We start from the raw sequence: 15,519 nt of genomic DNA, 5'->3' as shown, positions 1-15,519 counted from the left end.
TTAATGGTATTTTAATTGCTTGTCTCATTAAATTTTTATTTTCCTAAGAATTTTTTTATTCTAAGAAAGAGTTTCCAGGGTTAGAAAGAAAATTCAGGGGCCCGGAGAGATAGTGGTGTTTGCCTTGCAAGCAGCCGATCCAGGACCTAAGGTGGTTGGTTCAAATCCTGGTGTCCAAGATGGTCCCCTGTGCCTGGCAGCAGGAGCTATTTCTGAGCAGACAGCCAGGAGTAACCCCTGACCACCGCCGGGTGTGGCCAAAAAACAAAAAACAAAAAACAAAAAAAAAAAAAAAGAAAGAAAGAAAAAGAAAGAAAATTCAGTTCAAGTCTCCAGAACCACATATGGTCTTCTCTTGAACACAGAGAGAAAAATAGCCACTGAGTGCTCTTGTGGGTGAGGCTCAAAAACAAACATAAAAATTAGTTTGTGGGGCCAGGTAGGTGGCGCTGGAGGTAAGGTGTCTGCCTTGCAAGCGCTAGCCAAGGAAGGACCTCGGTTCGATCCCCCGGCGTCCCATATGGTCCCCCCAAGCCAGGGGCGATTTCTGAGCACATAGCCAGGAGTAACCCCTGAGCGTCAAACGGGTGTGGCCCAAAAACCAAAAAAAAAAAAAAATTAGTTTGTAATTCTTTCTTTTCTTTTTTAGGGGCAGGTGGGGTTATAGGCTGAGGATCAAACCTGGGTTTCATACACATGAAGTCTGTGTTCAATCACTGAGTTACATCCTGCGTATTCTAAAATTCCATTTTGACTCCATTTTGATTTTTTACTATTTTCCTCCCTTGATCAGCTTTGAATCCATGCTTTGGACATCCAGTGGTTATCTTTGGTTTACATGATATTTTCCTTTTCTTTTCTTTTCTTTTTTTTGGGCCACACCCGTTTGACGCTCAGGGTTTACTCCTGGCTATGCGCTCAGAAATCGCCCCTGGCTTGGGGGGACCATATGGGACACACGGGGGGATCGAACCGCAGTCCATTCCTTGGCTAGCGCTTGCAAGGCAGACACCTTACTTCTAACGCCACCTTCCCGGCCCCTACATGATATTTTTTATGGTCAAATTTATTATACTTTCTATTCCTTTTGCAGAAAGGTTTCATATGTACCATTGATAGCTTTAAAGATTCTGATGAAGAGCTGGATAACAATCAAATAGAAGAACTGGATCAACCAATCAATACCACAGACCTGCCATTCCAGATAGATTGGAATACTGATCTTCCTCTCAACATTGAGGTTCCTAAAATCAACATGCATAGCCTCATTCTGGATTTTTCTGCAGTGTCATTTCTTGACATTTCTTCAATGAGGGGTCTCAAAACGGTAACTTGTTTTCTTAGTAAAATAGCCAGTGACTAAGTAAAAAAAAAAGTGTTTTGTGGTAAAAACATTCTTTTAGATAACTATAATGTATAAGGAGTATTTTTTATTGAAGAATATAACTCTTTCCTATTTGAGCCTTTTTTTTAACTTTAATGTCTTATGTTTTTATCATTTTACAAATAGAAAGGGTCAAGATTTTCTTTACATTTCTGATAAGTGAACCAATTTCATAAAAAAGCACCTTATTTTTGACAGATTTTGCAAGAATTTATCAGGATCAAGGTTGATGTGTATATTGTTGGAACTGATGGTAAGTTGTTTTATTTTTATTATTATATTTTGACAATTAATTCAGGTTTACTTCTAACTCTCAATCTAGAGAACCTCTCCTCAGAACGAGTTTTATGGTCACCATAAAAGAAAGTCTAATTTGTATCTCAGCCAATAGAAATGCCTATAGAAATATTATCTCTGGGATCAGAGCAAATAGTACAGCAGTCGGGTGTTTGCCTTGCACCCAGCCAACCGGGACAGACTTGGGTTTGATTCCTGGCATCCCATATGGTCCTCCAAGCCTGCCAGGAGAGATTTCTGAGTGCAGAGCCAGGAATTACCCATAAGCGCTACCAGGTGTGGCCCAAAAACAGGAAGAAAAAAAGAAATACCATATATATAGGTTTTTGCCACACCTGGCAGCGCTCAGGGGTTATTCCTAGTTATCTGCTCAGAAATAGCTCCTGGCAGGCATGGGGGACCTTATGGGACGTCGGGATTTGAACCAACCACCTTAGGTCCTGAGTCGGCTGCTTGCAAGGCAAACACCACTGTACCATCTCTCCGGTCTCCCATTTTTATATTTTTATTTGTGGCACTATGTAATTATCATTTGAATCCTACACATCAAATAGGTGACAATGTAACTCTACACCTCTATTCTTCCCGAAAAAGAGAGCTTGCTTTCTTTTCCTATTCTCCCTTGATTTCTTGATTCCTTAATCCATACCATCAAATTTGTTTCTGCTTCATCATATAAAAATTCTTTTCCAAGGCCATTAGCTATGTCCAAAGATAATGATCAACAACCTCCATCTCAGCCTCCATTATCAAGGGACTCCTTGGATTTGTCTTTGCCACTCAATCGTTGACATCTTCAAGACTATTCTTTTTTTTTGGGGGGGGGGCGCGTCACACCCGGCAGCGCTCAGGGGTTACTCCTGGCTCTATGCTCAGAAAGTGCTCCTGGCAGGTTTGGGGGACCATATGGGATGCCGGGATTCGAACCACCGTCCTTCTGCATACAAGGTAAATGCCCTACCTCCATGCTATCTCTCCGGCCCCTTCAAATCTATTCTTAAAATTCTTTCCCACCTTCTGATTGTTTCTCAACATGAACTTCTCTCTCACCTTAGTTTATTCAAGGTTTCAACCTTAAACCGTAAAGTGCTAATATCAGACTTCCTCTAGTCAATCTCCTACTACAGATAACTTCAGCTATATGATAATGAATCCTCAAACTACATGTCCCTGTCTTTCTTCTGAAATGCAAGTCCATTGGAATTCAACCTTTTGGCTGTCCCTTGACCATATTTGTACATATATTTGTATATAATTAGCTTCCCTCCCAAAATTAATTTTTTTCCTGTGTCAGTGCAACACCGTACAAACAAGATATCCAAAGTACAACATTTAAGCTATCTCTCTCTTCTCTCCTCTCTTCTTCACCCTACCTCTAGGCATATAATGTCTTCTTGAATTGGTCAGTTCAACTCCATTTCCACAGCCTTAATTTAATTTAATCTAATCTATTTCTCATCAGTGTCCTTAGAAAATAACTAGTGCCTCCTGTCCATTGCTAGAATGTTATCCTCGCTTATTTTTCTGAGGGCATTTCTCCTTCAAGGATTTATCCTTAAATAATTATGGGTATGTGCTTGCTTTTTCAGGCAGACTGTTACAGAGTATTCAGGTTATTTACACCTGTAGAATATGCACATACCCCATTATTCTGCAGTTCTGTGGCTGTTTCTTCCATATCATCCAGGGAAGATATGGTGCTGCCTTCTTATTTTCTTTTTTACCTAAATCCCAACACAAATTAGGTATTTGATAAGGGCTTATAAGTATCATTTATCTGGGTGCTGGGGATATAACATTGAATGACAAGCCTTTGCTCTCATGAAGTTTTAATTTACCAGAGAAAGAAGATCCTAAGTGAGTAAAAACATATTCAGGTAATAAGTGTTATGAAGATCTTAAAAAGGGTTAAGACACAAAGCCAAAGAGATAGCATGGAGGTAAGGCATTTGCCTTTCATGCTGAAGGACAGTGGTTCAAATTCCGGTATCCCATATGGTCCCCTGTGCCTACCAGAGGCGATTTCTGAGCATAGAGCCAGGAGTAACCCTTGAGCGCTGCCAGGTGTGACCCCCCAAAAAAAAACAACAAACAAGCAAACAAAAAAAGCACAACATATTATGTAATCAGATACTAGTTAATGCCCCACCAGCAAAAGAAGTTCTCTAAAGATGACGCGAGAGATGCTTAGACTTTCTGATGAGTTATTCAGAATGGCAACTTTCTGGAAATGAACTACAATGAGTAAACTGTGGTAAATAAAAGGCCTAACAACTCAGAACTCCCAGACATTACTAGTCCATTAGCATGTGCTCCATTTGAGCAGAATTCCAGGTTTGAAGCATAAACCTTAGGAAAGGAAAGTCATTAAGTATATCTAAAGGATAAAGGAAATGATTGAAGTGATAAAGACTTTAATAGTTCCTAAAGAAAATATGTAAGTCTTTCTCACTTCAGTCATTTCCTTTATCCTTTTTATATTTGGGCATAAGAATGTATACTTTTGTTAGAATATACTTTACTTTCAGAATATACTATGATACACTGGTTCTGTGCCTTTGTAACCCAGGGATTCAACAACCATCAATGAAACATACATTTGCAAAAAAGTTCAAGTTCTCAAGCTTCAAGGAGAAACAGTCAGTTCTTAAGTATCAGCCTTTTCTCTCCTCAGATGATTTCATTGAGAAACTCAAACGGTGTGAATTTTTTAACGATGAAGTCCAGGATTCAATATTTTTCCTAACAATTCATGATGCCATTTTGCATATTTGGATGAAGAGGGATTATAGCACTTCAAAATTTAATCCCACTCAGGTATAAATCTTGGGTGATTTTTACATTTGTATGAACAACTATGTCTCCTCAAATTTTCTGTATTGTAACAGTAATTCTTATCATTGCTGCTCATCTATAATCATCTTGTTTATCTCAGGAAAAAGAAAAACATTTGGATTGTACCATAAATACAAATGGAGGATTACGTAATCGGGAATGCCTGGTAAGGTTCTGCTGTTGGTTTATTTTTATTCAGATACAACAAAAAGTTTAAAAGCAATGAGACCTCTCTGACATGCTGCATACAGTTCAGCAAAATTGGGAAAGGGAGAAGTAAGGAGGGAGGAAGGGAGGGAGAGAGGGAGGGAGGGAGGGAGGGAGGGAGGGAGGGAGGATGGAAGGAAGGAAGGAAGGAAGGAAGGAAGGAAGGAAGGAAGGAAGGAAGGAAGGAAGGAAGGAAGGAAGGAAGGAAGGGAGGGAGGGAGGGAGGGAGGGAAGGAGGGAAGGAAGGAAGGAAGGAAGGAAGGAAGGAAGGAAGGAAGGAAGGAAGGAAGGAAGGAAGGAAGGAAGGAAGGAAGGAAGGAAGGGAAGGAAGGAAGGAAGGAAAGGAAGGAAGGAAAGGAAGGAAGGAAGGAAGGAAGGAAGGAAGGAAGGAAGGAAGGAAGGAAGGAAGGAAGGAAGGAAGGAAGGAAGAAAGGAAGGAAAGGGAAGGAAGGAAAGGGAAGGAAGGAAAGGGAAGGAAGGAAAGGGAAGGAAGGAAGGAAAGGGAAGGAAGAAAATGGAAGGAAAGGGAGGGAAGGAAGGGAAGGAAGGAAGGAAGGAAAGAAAGGGAAGGAAGGAAAGGGAAGGAAGAAACGAAGGAAGGAAGGAGAAGGAAGGAAGGAAAGGGAAGGAAGGAAGGAGAAGGAAGGAAGGAAAGAAAGGGAAGGAAGAAACGAAGGAAGAAAGGAGAAGGAAGGAAGGAAAGGGAAGGAAGGAAGGAGAAGGAAGGAAGGAAGGAAGGAAGGAAAGAAAGAAAGAAAGGGAAGGAAGGAAGAAGAAGAAAGGAAGGAAGGAAGGGGTAGGAAGGAGAAGGAAGGAAGGAAAGGGAAGGAAGGGAAGGGAAGGGAAGGAAAAAAAGAAAGGGAAGGAAGGAAGGAGAAGGAAGGGAGGGAGGAAGGAAGGAAGAAAGGAAGGAAGGAAGAAAAGGGAAGGAAAGAAAGGGAAGGAAGGAAGGAAAGAAAGAAGGAAAGAAAGGGAAGGGAAAAAGGAAGGAAGGAAAGGGAGGGAAGGAAGGAAGGAAGGAAGGAAGGAAGGAAGGAAGGAAGGAAGGAAGGAAGGAAGGAAGGAAAGAAAGAAAGGGAAGGAAGGAAGAAGAAGAAAGGAAGGAAGGAAGGGGTAGGAAGGAGAAGGAAGGAAGGAAAGGGAAGGAAGGGAAGGGAAGGGAAGGGAAGGAAAAAAAGAAAGGGAAGGAAGGAAGGAGAAGGAAGGAAGGAAAGAGAAGGAAGGAAGGAAAGGGAAGGAAAGAAAGGGAAGGAAGGAAGGAAGGAAAGAAAGAAGGAAAGAAAGGGAAGGGAAAAAGGAAGGAAGGAAAGGGAGGGAAGGAAGGAAGGAAGGAAGGAAGGAAGGAAGGAAGGAAGGAAGGAAGGAAGGAAGGAAGGAAGGAAGGAAGGAAGGAAGGAAGGAAGGATCTCTACAACCAAACTAATGACTGAGATATAAAATCAACTCAGACCAGTAGAAACATGAAAACTGTGATTTTATATCTGTTAATACTGGACATATATAATACATAAAGTATGTACAACCAAGATTACATTTTGATTTTCTAACATGAGGCAGGGAAGGTATTACTATTTTCATTTTCAGACGAAATTAGTGTTGGCTCTAAAAAGCTAATACACACCCTTTGGCTCCTAGCTATGGGGAAACCCCAGGCCAGCAATAAAATAATCTTTCTTTTCTTCCTTACTAGAGTTGTTAAATCCTTATTTAACTAGATAATATTTAATTCAAGAATATTTATTTCTAAATTATTAAGTCACTTAAGGGAATGTCTAAGAGAAAAAAAAAAGGACACCATCAAAATGGATATCTGCTATACCAGGGGCATGGTCAGTGCATTACATTCATTCTCTCAGTCTGTACAATACACAAAGAAGTCTTTCCTTCACAAGTGAGGAAACTAAAACTGGATTCCGAGAGCTTAGATAATTTGATGGTGGTTATACACCAAAGTGATGGCAGTGAAATTGGAATGAAGACGTATCTGATATCTAATCTTGCCCTGTAGATGTATTCTGAATTAGCTTTATTCTTTGGTGAAGGCTAATGGAACTCAGAAAGCATCTAAGGACTGTGATTAGTCCTTAGATAAATCTATCAAGTATGGAAGCTGGTTAGTTGTATGTCAATGAAGAAATGTCCAAGCAAAAGGAATTTACAAGCAAAAGGAATTTAGATTAAGTATGTAGGAGAAAATGTACAGCATAAAATAGCCCTGTATTGAAGAGTCTTATCAAATACAAAAATGCTGGATAAAAAAAATAGTTCTAGAAAGTTAGACCTGTGTTGAAAGCAGAGGCTGGGAGACCATGAATCTGTTTCCTAGAGCTAGATTCTAGAAAAACCCAAGTCTAATATCTCTATCCACACTCCCTATGAAAGAAACAAGACATCCTCTTCCTAGTATTTGGATTCAACACAATCACGAAGTTTCACAGTACAGGAACATACTTCAAACAAGATGCTTGATCTAAGTCTTTAGACTCACTGCCTGAACCGAATGTAGTTAACATCATCGGGTGCCTCAGTCTCCTCATATTAAAAAATCATTTAACACTCATCCCTTGTATTACTTAAAAGATAAAACAGCAGCCATTGGTAAGCCACCAATGGTGATTCAGATAGGAACTGAATATGGCTAGTCTGCAGAGATAAAATTTGTTTGACATATGAAACAAATATTGATATATGAGGTTAAGTTAGGCCATTGAAAGTTATGCTACAATATAGCACCACATAGCTTTTTGACCAAGAAACAAGGTATTTGAACATATAGTAAGAATTAAATATATATATATATATATATATATATGTTTGTTTGTATTGGAGAGACAGTACAAGGATGAAGGCACTTGTCTAACATGTGCCGATTCTAGGATCACAGTATCACATATTGTTCCCCAGAGAATCTTCTGTAAACACAGAATCTGGAGTTATCCCTGAGTACTGCCAGATGTGTCTCCGCCACCAAATCTGTTGATGAATCCTGTAATTCTAGCTCCTTGATTAGACTGGTTGCATTTACCTTTTAAAATACAAGATAAGATTATTGAAAGAGATAGAACTTAACAAGTCTTTCTAATTAAAAAAAAAAAACACAAAAACTTTGTCTTCTTTCAGGTACCAGTTGAAACAAAATTCTAATCAAATATAACACAGAGTGGCCCTCATCTGATCTGAGGAACAGCTTTATCCCCGAGAAGTTGTTAAGTTCATGCATTCTAAGAAGAATATTTTTATTTGGTGGATTTATGTTTCAAACTTTGGAACAAGAGTGTTCTAATACTGTATTTTTTCACATATCTAGTAAAAATTGTGTAAATATTCTTAATTTTATACTTTGTAGACTTACCAAAATTTTAAAAAAGAAAAATATGTATTTTTATAGCACTGACACACTTCCATCCATACCTTTGTGCATGTTTTGTAGTGCATCTATACCACTGCTTTAAATTCCATAATTTATAGTTCATGCTATGCATCGCCATTAAAAAAATCCATGCTACCGTTGACTTGTCCTTATAATCTTACTGAAACATACTTATTTATAGTTTTCTTTATAATGAGTTGTTTGGCTGAAAACATAAAAATGCCTGGACAAAGAATCTTCTTTTCTAAGATTTTGATTACCATTATAATCATAAAAATAAATAATTAGTGATATATATTACTTGTTTTGGGGCCACACCAACAGAGCTTATTCCTGACTCTACACCCAGGGATTACTCATGGCAGTACTTAGGGGACCATATAGGATGCCAAGGTCCAAACTTGGGTCAGTCACATGTAAGGCAAGTGCCCTACCCTACTATATGATCACTCTGATCCCATCAATGTATCTCTTTAAAGCCCCAACTTCTTATCCAGATTTAGATATGATCCTTAAAAGTCATATTTATCACACCCCCCACCTCTTAGAATGAAAACCACATAAACTAATGGAAAGTACAAAATAAAAAATTAAGAAGATAAAACTAAGGAGAGGGGAAGGAGTGATAGCACAGCAGGTAGGTAAAAGCATTTGCCTTTCAGGGTTCGATTCCTGGCACCCCAAATGGTCCCCTGAGCCTGGCAAGAGTGATATCTGAGTGCAGATCCAGGAGTTAACACCTGAGCACTGACAGGTGTGATCCAAAAAGAAAAAAAAAAAACTAAGGAGAATACATGATGTTCAGGTAATTCTTTCCAGTTTTACAGGAATAGAAGAGATAGTGAATGAGGTTTTCCACACCTGCTTGTTTTTCACTGCCATGGTTCTTGCTGCAATTTTATATTTATTATATATTATATTATATTATATTATATTATATTATATTATATTATATTATATTATATTATATTATATATTTATTATATATATATTTAGAAACTAAAGAGAGTCAATGCTTTTATTTAACATCAGACCACACTGGCAATGGAAAATGTTTCAGATCTCTCCTCTAACATATCAAAGTATCCACCCAGCCTTGACTAACGTTTATCTTTACTTAAAGAACTTTGCACATGTAACCAGGCAAAGGAAAGTAAAAACAAAGATTTAATAGCTATTCTTGAAGAAAAATCACTTTTAACTTATTTTAAATTCTTAGAGCCAGAGAGATAGCATGGAGGTAAGGCATTTGCCTTGTATGCAGAAGATTGGTGGTTCGAATCCCGGCATCCTATGTGGTCCCCTGAGCCTGCCAGGTGTGATTTCTGAGCATAGAGCCAGGAGTAAACCCTGAGCGCTGCCAGGTGTGACCCCAAAAAAAAATTTTTTTTTATTTTAAATTCTCTTTATAATAACGTTTCTTAAATTTTTGAGTCAAAACACTTTATGATACCCCATGAATTCTCACAAAGGAAAACTAACATGATTTATCATTTGGTTTGAAGGTGAGGTAAAAGCTTCATATAGGATTGTCATTGATGCCTGCATCTTCTAAATAAAACTGCCCTCTACACCCTTTGTCAATCAAAATAACAATCTGAACCACTTTTTGTTTTGTGGCCACACCCAGCATCGCTCAGGTTTTACTCCTGGCTTCGGTGACCATATGGGATGTCAGGAATTGAACCTGGGTCAGTCCCTGGTCAGTCACATGCAAGGCAAACAGCATTACCTACAGCGTAATCCAGGGGTCTCAAACTCACGGCCCGCGGGCCGTTTGCGGCCCTCCGTACAACATTTTGTGGCCTGCGGCCGGCCTTCAAATATCGCAGTATTTGCGATTATTCGCTTACCGAATAATCGCAATAAGAATCGCATTAGTAAGAAAAAAATCGCATTAAACATTCGCATACCCCGAGCAGTTCCTTTCGGGGTATGCAAATGTTTAATGCGATTTTTTGCGATTTTTTTTCTTACTAATGCGATTTTTTTATTACGAATATTCGGTAAGCGAAATCCCTTATGCAGCCCTGCCTCACCCCGACTTTGCCTCCTGCGGCCTCCAGGTAAATTGAGTTTGAGACCCCTGGTAATCGCTCTGGCCCCCTTACAATATGGAACAAACTCAAATTCTTGTGTCCTATTTACAATCCATCCAACTTTATATCTTAAGTTCACTTATCCTTATTTCTAAATAGTTTCTTAGACCTGTCAGATGGATATGGCTGATAAAAATACAGGGAACTGGGAATTTCTTTGTCTCTCTCAGAGCAAATACCAGAATTTGAGCAGTACAAAAAACCTGATCCTTCCTCTCTAGACAGAAGTGAGACTGTGGAAGATATAAACAAAACTTCTATAAATCAGAGCAAGATCACAGGGGAGATTATACCAGTTATGAAACTAAAGGATATAATACTGAAATTAAAAAGGTTAGGGGCCGTGGAGGTGGCACTAGAGGTAAGGTGTCGGCCTTGCAAGTGCTAGCGAAGGACTGACGGACCGAGGTTCGATCCCCCCCCCCCCCCGGCATAACATATGGTCCCTCCAAGCCAGAAGCGATTTCTGAGCGCATAGCCAGGAGTAACCCCTGAGTCAAACGGGTGTGGCCCAAAAACAAAAAGAAAAACAAAAAAGGTTAAAGCCAATACCTACAGAGTAATTATATTTAAAAAACTCTTCAAGCTGGAAGCAGGGTGCCAGCCCTGCATTGCAGCCAACCCAAATTTGAAACCAGCACCCAATGTGGTACCCAAGTCCTGTCAAGTGACCCCTCGGTAGAAACAAGAGTAAGCGCTGAGCATCACTGGGTGTGACCCAAGAACGAAAGAAAAACATCTTTTTAAAATTATTAAGCATGGAGCCGGAGAGATAGCATGGAGGTAAGGCATTTGCCTTTCATGCAGAAAGTCATCGGTTCGAATCCCAGCATCCCATATGGTCCCCGTGCTTGCCAGGAGCAATTTCTGAGCATGGAGCCAGGAATAACCCCTGAGCATTGCCAGGTGTGACTCAAAAACCACACAAAAATTATTAAGCACTTGGTATATACCCTTGTCTAAATATTATAACCTTTTATAAATTACAAGCTTGATTTTACACTGCATATGCAAAACTAAGAAAGAGGAATATTTTATTAATTTTTTTCTTTTTTGCTATATTCATGTGGTAACTACAAGTCAAAACCCATCAACTAATCTGCTCTGCCTGAATCACCTACCCTCAAGTAATATTGTACAGGAGGCAGAACATTTGTCTTGCAGCAGCTGGCCAGGTTTGATCCCTGGTGCCCTAACAGGAGAGATCACTGTTACAGAGTACAGACAAGTATGGTCCCCAAATAAAACAATTACGTCGTCATACTTCTCAGATTGAAAAATCTGGTAAGAAATTCTATTGAGTCTACATTTAAATTTTATCTAGAATCAATTGATTTGTATATAAAAATAACCCAACCTAAGGTTTTGTGGGGTGGGTTTTTGTTTGTTTGTTTGTTTTTGGTTTTTTGGGCTATTGCTCTGACCACCCAATCTAAGGGGGTTTTTTTGGGGGGAGGGGAGGGGTGTTTTTTGTTTTTGTTTGGTTTGGTTTTTCGGTTTTTGTGTCACACCTGGAGGTGCTCAGGAGTTACTCCTGGCTCTGCACTCAGAAATTAACTCCTGGCAGGTTGGGGGACCATTTGGGATGCCAGGGATTGAACCTGGGTCCATCCTAGGTCAGCCGCATGCAAGACAAATGCCCTACTGCTCTGCTATCACTCTGGTCCCTAAAAATCTGTTTCTAACATTTTCACTCAGGGGTTACTCCTGGATATGCACTCAGAAATCACTCCTGGCTTGAGGGGAACATATGGGACCCCAGGGATCGATCTGCAGCCCATCCTAGGCTAGCATATGCAAGGCAGATGCCTTATTGATTGCGCCACCACTCCGGCCCCCCAACCTAAGGTTTTTAAAGGAAAAATTAAGTCAAGGTTCAAAGAGGGTAAGAAATTGTCTAGTTATACTGCTGCAGGCAGTAGAGCCAAAACTCAAGTCTTAACGAACTACAGCAAGGATCCTGATCATTAGGAAACTAATACTTTCCAAAAGAAACCTAAGTCTATTTTGTCTAATCTAGCTCAAAGCAGAACTAACTCATAAATATATAAAATAAATTCTATAGACCTGTCCTCAAGTCACTACTTTAGTTAGCATTGTGCTAGTAAATGGGCCCAGAAAAGCTATTAGGAATAGAATTAACATTCAGAACTAGACAGTATTTCCATGGTTTGTATGTGTGTGCATAATTTTCCCCTGGCTACAATAGCTTGAAAATGTTAGAAACAGGTTTTTAGGGACCAGAGTGATAGCAGAGCAGTAGGGCATTTGTCTTGCATGCGGCTGACCTGGGATGGACCCGGGTTCAATCCCTGGCATCCCAAATGGTCCCTCAAGCCTGCCAGGAGTTAATTTCTGAGTGCAAAGCCGGGAGTAACCCCTGAGCACCTTCAGGTGTGGCACAAAAACCAAAAAAAAACAAAACAAAAACAAAAGCAAGTTTTGAGAAAAAGTTGGGGATGACTACCAATTGCTAGGATGTAATTGGTAAAAATTCTATACCTATGTTTACTGTTTAACAATGGATGCTTAATTGTTTTGTTTTTTGTTTTATTTTTCGGGCCCCACCCATTTGATGCTCAGGGGTTACTCCTGGCTAAGCGCTCAGAAATAGCCCCTGGCTTGGGGGGACCATATGGACGCCGAGGATTGAACCTCGGTCCTTCCTTGGCTAGTGCTTGCAGGGCAGACACCTTAACTCTAGCACCACTCACCGGCCCCTGGATGCTGAATTTATATATTTCATTATGTAATATACATATTAAGCACCCACAAATCACTCACTCCTTGATGTCTCAAATGCTGCCACCATATTTAGTTTATATTATCAAAATAATCTTCTGGCAGTGCTGGAATATTGCAAGGGTTAATATTTTGCATCTTGCTTATCTTCAATTTATTTTTTAGATTATTATTACTGGTTTTTGAGCAACAACCAGTAGTGCTCAAGGGTTATTACTGGCTGCTTGGGGGACCGTGTAGGATGGAACTTGGGTAGGCCACATGCAAGCTAAAAGTCCTTATCCACTGCTTGCTCAGGTCCCTTGTCCTCAAATTAAATGCCATTCTCAACCTTCATTTAAATCCTTGGCATTATATATGGTCCTCCAGCATTGCCAGAGTTCTAAAATCAATAGTCCCTGAATATTGCTGGGTATAACCTCAACCCAGCCTTCAAGCTAGTTTTCTTTGTCCCTTTTATTATAGTTAGAATTCTCTATTATTACCACTCTACTGTTCTCAATTATTTATCTCATTCTACTATTCATATTGCTGTTTCTCAAATATGTTCCTTTGAAAGAGACTGTAGGTTCTGCTCGGTATCGACATGATCAATTTGCACCTTCAAATCTTTGCTCAAATGTCATCTTTCAATGGGCTCTGCCTTGACCACTATTTGAACACTCTACATAACACAAATACTTTTCATTTACTCCAAAAAACTTGACATTGTTGTTATGAAATCTAATATATTGATCTTGTCTATAAAGACCTGTACTACTTGATGGTTTTTCCACATGAATGAATTCCAATGGCAAATGTTCAGTATATTTTGAGTATAGATCATGACACGAATTCATTCGATTATTTTTTGCTTGTTTTTGGGTCACACCGGGCACGGCTCAAGGATTACTCCTGGCTCTACACTCAGAAATAGCTCCTGGCAGGCTCTGGGATGCCGGGATTCGAACCACCATCATTCTACATACAAAGCAAACGCCCTACCTCCATGTTATCTCTCCAGCCCCTTCATTCGATTGTTTAACTAGAGGAGACATTTTGACAGTTCTGATAACTTAAGACATAAACACAAATGTTATAGTACTTAACTCTGGAAAGAAATTGTCTGCTTTTCTGGATAGAAGATTTCCCAAGCGGTATTTGGGGGTGGGGGGTGCCTTTTGGATATAAATGGCACTCAAGGGTCCAAATGTGGGCTACTTGAGCACTAAAGTGCCAGAGATTAACCAGGTCACCAGGGTAGTGCTGGAAAGGAGGTCCTTCAGGTTACCTATGGTACTGGAGACATGGAATTTTTCTGCAGTTGCAGCTTTAATGTTCTGAACCCAAGTGATGCTCTGGAATTAAAACAGATTCAGCAGCATGTGCCTTATGCCTTGTATTATGTCTCCATCCCCTAATAAGAAACTGTCAACTGCCAATAGTGGTCAAGGGGGAGCTTTTATTTATAAGATCACATATTTTCCAAAAAGATTACTTCATTAACATGAATAAAAATCTTCAAGTATAAAGTTTTAAGTGTAGAAGTTAGGAAGAAACATTAATCTGAAGGCAAAGAAAAAATTAAATTTAAAGACAAAGACAGAAAATGAACTTAACTCTAACTGAAAGTTAAATGCTTACAAATTAAAATACAAATGTGATATTAAGTCAAAGCATAAATTAACATTCTAAAATGTCACTTTTTAAAAAAAAAAACTTTTTTTTTAAAGTTTTGCTCAAGAGTGAGAGCTAAAACAATGACTTATCTTTATTCATGTCAATCTTCATTCTATCTGGCCTACGAATTCTTAAAAATAGGAAGATAAGGAGCCGGAGAGATAGCACAGCGGCGTTTGCCTTGCAAGCAGCCAATCCAGGACCTAAGGTGGTTGGTTCAAATCCCGGAGTCCCATATGGTCCCCCGTGCCTGCCAGGAGCTATTTCTGAGCAGATAGCCAGGAGTAACCCCTGAGCACCGGTGTGGCCCAAAAACAAACAAAAAACAAAAATAGGAAGATAATTAGCACTAAAAGGCTGAGTTTAGCAATTCTGTACACACCACCTCCACCCCCCACAATGAAATACTTGAGGTATGAACCAAAACAAAAGATTTAAAAGCAAATGCTTTTATTAGTAGCACTACCAAATGTTTTGATTTAACTATCTCTCTTTTAAGCCTATTAGATCAAATACTGCTTTATTTGATCATGCATATATTAAATATACCCTCTGCTTTGTTTCTAGAACACAATATAACAGATAAGTTACAAACCTGTGAAGCAAAATAAATCCACTTGTTAGATAGTATGTTTGAGCATTTATGCCATATTTCAATTAACAGCAAAATATAATAATTTGATGGTTTGATGGCTCTTAAAAAGTTTATAAAAAAATTTTTTAAATGTGGGGACTAGAGCGATAGCACAGTGGCCTTTGCCTTGCACACGGCTGACACAGGACGGACCTGGGTTCAATCCCGGGCATCCCATATGGTCCTTCGAGCCAGGAGCAATTTCTGCACGCATAGCCAGGAGTAACCACTAAGCGTCACCAGATGTGGCCAAAAAACAAAACAAAAAATTTTAGATGTTACCTGTGACCTT

General features: G+C 39.4%; 1 protein-coding gene across 1 annotated transcript in view; it reads left to right on the top strand.

The window, feature by feature from the left end:
- SLC26A3 (solute carrier family 26 member 3) overlaps positions 1-7,867 on the top strand; it is a 39,017-nt gene extending 31,150 nt beyond the window's left edge. Inside the window, exons 16-20 of the mRNA XM_049783265.1 lie at positions 1,094-1,327; positions 1,583-1,637; positions 4,356-4,498; positions 4,617-4,682; positions 7,844-7,867. Of these exons, the coding sequence (XP_049639222.1) occupies positions 1,094-1,327; positions 1,583-1,637; positions 4,356-4,498; positions 4,617-4,682; positions 7,844-7,867 (522 nt within the window). The remainder of the gene's footprint in view (positions 1-1,093; positions 1,328-1,582; positions 1,638-4,355; positions 4,499-4,616; positions 4,683-7,843) is intronic.
- Positions 7,868-15,519: the final 7,652 nt, after the last annotated feature.

The sequence above is a fragment of the Suncus etruscus genome, chromosome 1 (genome assembly GCF_024139225.1).
Source record: "Suncus etruscus isolate mSunEtr1 chromosome 1, mSunEtr1.pri.cur, whole genome shotgun sequence".
In the NCBI taxonomy this organism is placed as follows: Eukaryota; Metazoa; Chordata; class Mammalia; order Eulipotyphla; family Soricidae; genus Suncus; species Suncus etruscus.
Note: the sequence above shows the minus strand (reverse complement) of the source record. Positions and strands in the feature narration are given on the sequence as shown.